The sequence below is a fragment of the Symsagittifera roscoffensis genome, chromosome 6, assembly GCF_963678635.1.
Source record: "Symsagittifera roscoffensis chromosome 6, txSymRosc1.1, whole genome shotgun sequence".
Lineage (NCBI taxonomy): Eukaryota > Metazoa > Xenacoelomorpha > Acoela > Convolutidae > Symsagittifera > Symsagittifera roscoffensis.
The window spans coordinates 23,630,364-23,634,269 of NC_087067.1; the positions used below are offsets into that span (position 1 = coordinate 23,630,364).

The 3,906-nt window shown below is 39.7% G+C and overlaps 1 protein-coding gene across 1 annotated transcript; it reads right to left on the bottom strand.

The window, feature by feature from the left end:
- Positions 1-816: 816 nt before the first annotated feature.
- LOC134847614 (homeobox protein SIX4-like) lies at positions 817-3,324 on the bottom strand. Its single transcript, XM_063864739.1, has 2 exons — positions 2,183-3,324; positions 817-2,051 (listed from the first exon to the last, which is right to left on the bottom strand). Exons 1-2 carry the CDS (start codon positions 2,968-2,970, stop codon positions 1,088-1,090), a joined length of 1,752 nt encoding a protein of 583 aa, XP_063720809.1. The 5' UTR covers positions 2,971-3,324; the 3' UTR covers positions 817-1,087.
- Positions 3,325-3,906: the final 582 nt, after the last annotated feature.

Sequence of the window (3,906 nt, forward strand, 5' to 3'; positions counted from 1 at the left end):
TAAAACAAACGAATTGAATTGATTCGATTTGAATATTAGAAGAAGCGTTGTTTAAGTTGATAGCCCGTGTAAATAATTGCCTGACAATAACTCAAATAAGTCTGTTTACCAAAGTACTCAATTGACCGTGAAATCAAAAAAATAGTTTATGTCGGTGAAATTCTGCAATAAGTCTGTCAGACTCATATCATGTCATGAGACAGAAAGAACTCGCCAATAAATAATGACCCAGTTATCTTTGTTTTATGTCGACTTATATGTCGCACAATTAAAAAAAGCTAAACTGGTCAAACATAAAAATCAGTCAAATAAAACGGTTTAGTCATCTGAAAAGAAGTTTTGAAACGGCAATACACTAGAGTTAGAACAAGAATTCATCAATGATTTTTTCTTTGTGCGCCCACTTGAGCCGGTGAAATTAGTTTTTAGAGACATTTAAATAATTTATATAAGTTAACACGATTTATCCACAAAGGACCAACATACGAGCTGTTCAGTAACCACTTCATCAGCGCTCCCCGTAAGCATAAGTTGTGACCCTCAAGTTGACCCCTTTAAAAATTTATGAGAAATATTCGGAAACCGCATACTCATCGTTTACTTGCGTCTGTTTATTCATCATGGACTCATCATCCATACATGCGTAATCATTAATGAAATCAAAAGTTGAAGCTGATTTGTTCTTTTTTATTTAAATTTGTAAATTTTTGCCCATTTCGTGGATTTCAAACCTGATTCAGAGGACGTCCTGTGTTGAATAAAAAAAAAGAAGTGAAATATTTAATTCATGTGAATGAACATAAAATTAAGCTTTGGCTCTGATATTAATTCAGACTAAATCTATCAACAAAAATCGACGGGATACAAATAAAATTATTGCTATGTACATTTATTTGGCACCAAATTCGTGTAAATTAATTTCAAAAAAACCTTTACAACAAAATTTCTGAACTTTTTTCAGAAAAAACGTTTCAGGTTTCATATAAATAATACAAGGAGAGTAAAACAGATAATAAATTGTAGCAAGTTTTTTCTAAGTTTTTCAAACTCGGGTCAATTAGAATTCTAGAATTTCAGGTGCTCGACTTCATTTTGAGTCCTTTATATTGCACAGGCGGACTGGTGAAAATACTGTGGACTTTGTCGGGCTATTTGTTGTCGCCGATGTTGCCACCAAACTTGTAGCAATTGTTGCCGAACTTACGGGCGAATTGGAAACTGATGATGTAGTGTTTAGTGCCCCGGTTGAGGTCGTCGGTTTGATTTGTTGGCTCGAGTTCAGAGCCGAACTCAGCAAAAACTGATTCGTCCTCATTAGTGATTGAGAAGCTGGGTTCAAAAACGAGTGTGGCACTACACCTGCGGTGTGTGAAGAACTAAGCCGACCAGCAGCTGCGAGTTGGGCTTGAAGAAAAAACTGTGCCGGTGGCACTAGCAAGCGCTGCTGATGCGCCGCTGCGGAACCCAAACTTGAAGGCGGCAAATTCGCCAAGTGCATCGGACTCGCCGATGAGTGTAGCCCTGGAAAGTTTGACTGCATTCCTGAATTTTGGGAATTCAAATGTGCGGAATAAAGTGAAAACAGCTCTCGTTTTAGGTTTTCATTTTGGGCTGCGAACGCTTGAGATAATCCGGAAAGGTTTCCGGGATGGGTCGGTGATACGAATGACGAGCTTGACCCACTTTTCGTGGAGTGATTCGGGCTGACTTCCGAAGTTGTAGATGCTATGGGACTGCAATTTTCCGACTTCACTTTCAAAGCAGAGCCGGAGTCTGTGGTGTGCTCGGCGCCAACGGAGAGATCACAAGGTTCGGATTTTACTGATTTCGAGTCGTCAAGTTTTGACTTTGAAGTTAGTTCAGGGGACATACTTGTCGATTTTTTCGTCTCGGCTGAGTTTTCTCGGTCCTCGTCGTCAGAATCTGAAACGCTGACGTCCAAGTCAATGTCGTCATCGTCATCATCGTCGTTAATGTCAATTTCGAGAGATCGGATTTTGTCGTATGAACCTTCATTGTCAGATGAGTTGAAGTTGTTCAACGCTGTGCCTCTGCAATAAAAAAGAAAATTATAATAAATGAAATGATTAATTCTCACCTCAATAAATCAGAGTTTTAAAAGTCTTAAGTTATTTCAAAAACTGTTTCTTTTGAAGTATCTCAGATTTGAGTAAGTATTTACCTATTTTTAGCAGCTGCAGCTCGATCCCTCTGTCTTCTGTTTTTGAACCAGTTTCCGACTTGTGTGGGAGTCAGTCCTGTCAGTTGGGCTAGCTCCTTCTTTTTGTTTGGGTTCGGGTACGGATCTGTCAAGTAGTACTCTCGCAACAAACCGCGAGTCCTCTCTTTGAAACAGTGAGTTTTTTGCTCTCCGTCCCAAATGGTCCTTGGGAGAGGGTACTTCTTCCGAACTCGGTATTTGTCAACGGGTCCCAGAGGTCGCCCTCGCAGCCTCTCAGCTTCTTGATAATGAGCTTCTAGCCACATTGCCTGAAGTTTTGGATGGTAGTCTTTTTTGAACCGGTTGTTTTCAAGCAGAACGTAGAGATCTCTGAATTGCCCGTTATGGAAATACACTGTTGCTCTTGCCTTGAGAATTGACTCGTTTTTCATTGTTGATTCCAACAGATGGGGAGGCAATGACCAGAGAAATCTTGAAAGTCGGTCGAAATCTCCGCTTTCTTCCAGAGTGTCGCAAACTTGGGCAACCTGTTCCGGATTGAAACCCATGAGAGCGGGGTGAGGTATCGGAGCTCCAGCTGGGTGCATTGAGCCTCCTGGCACGCCACCGGGTCCTCCCGCGGCACTGTTCATCTGAGCAGCAAGTTGTGCCGATAGTTGGTGAAGTAGTTGCGGGTGGTTGGCAATCATGGGGTTGGCGGCGAAAAGAGCCGCTGCTCCTGGCGGGAAAGCGCCTGGGTTAGCATGTGCTTGTGAAAGCAGGAACCCTAACTTGGGATCCGTATGCATTTCAAAGCAAGTTTGGCCAAATTGGAAATAAATCAAAGATTTTCTTCAAAGGTAGAATAAAAGTGTAATTTAGATAAATATTTTTTCGGTTTCTGTTTGTTTGCTAGTTGTAATCGATGTTTTTTAAGGTTGGACAAAAAAACAACTGAAAAGTAGGACAAATAAAGTGCGAAATGATGTTGATGTTGAGTTTCAAGAAGGTTCCGATTGTTGAAAAGGTGAAAAATGACTGAAGAAGAATTTTCTCCTCTGAAAATCAAGAGCAAGAAGTCTATTTGTTATGTATTTAGATTTAAGAATTTAGACCGACAAAGTGCTCGATTGAATTTACTTGAGCGGATCAACTAGCCTATTAGAGTGGCCGTAAATTTATAGCAATCTAGCTCTCTGATTGGCTAATATCAGCCAACAAATACAAGCTAAACGTCATCGACGTCCGTCAATCAAAACGTCCCGAGCTGTCAGGAGTGCCTTACGTGAACAAGTAAATAATTCAGCCAATACATTTTTCCTTTCAATTCTTTTTTCAAAAAATACAACAGCTGAAATCTGATATAATTTTTGACCAGCTCAATTTAAAGTATAAACCCACACCTGCTGGTAGATCAATATTCGAATCTTTTCTTTTCAATGTGGGAATTAAACCTTCAAAACTTGAATTTTGGTGTCAATTAAGATTAATTTTCCTTTAATTCGTATCAATCAAACTATGTATTGTTTTTTGGACAGACATAATCAATATGAATTTGGTGGATTTGTTTCTGGAATTCAAATATTTGACTTTTCTAATCGCCCAGACGGGGAAAAACCAATAAAACCAACAAAGGCTTGCCAAAAACTGAAACTCGATATACCTCCTGAATGGAGAAACCATTCTAAATACCAAGTAAATCTCCAAAACCTGCGGCTGGGATGGAAGAAAATAAACTTTAATTC

Coding starts and splice junctions, on each gene's coding strand:
- LOC134847614 (XM_063864739.1), bottom strand. CDS start 2,970: ATGCATACGGATCCCAAGTTAGGGTTCCTGCTTTCACAAGCACATGCT. Junction 2,052..2,182: donor GCTGCAGCTGCTAAAAATAG/GTAAATACTTAC, acceptor TTTTTATTGCAG/AGGCACAGCGTTGAACAACT.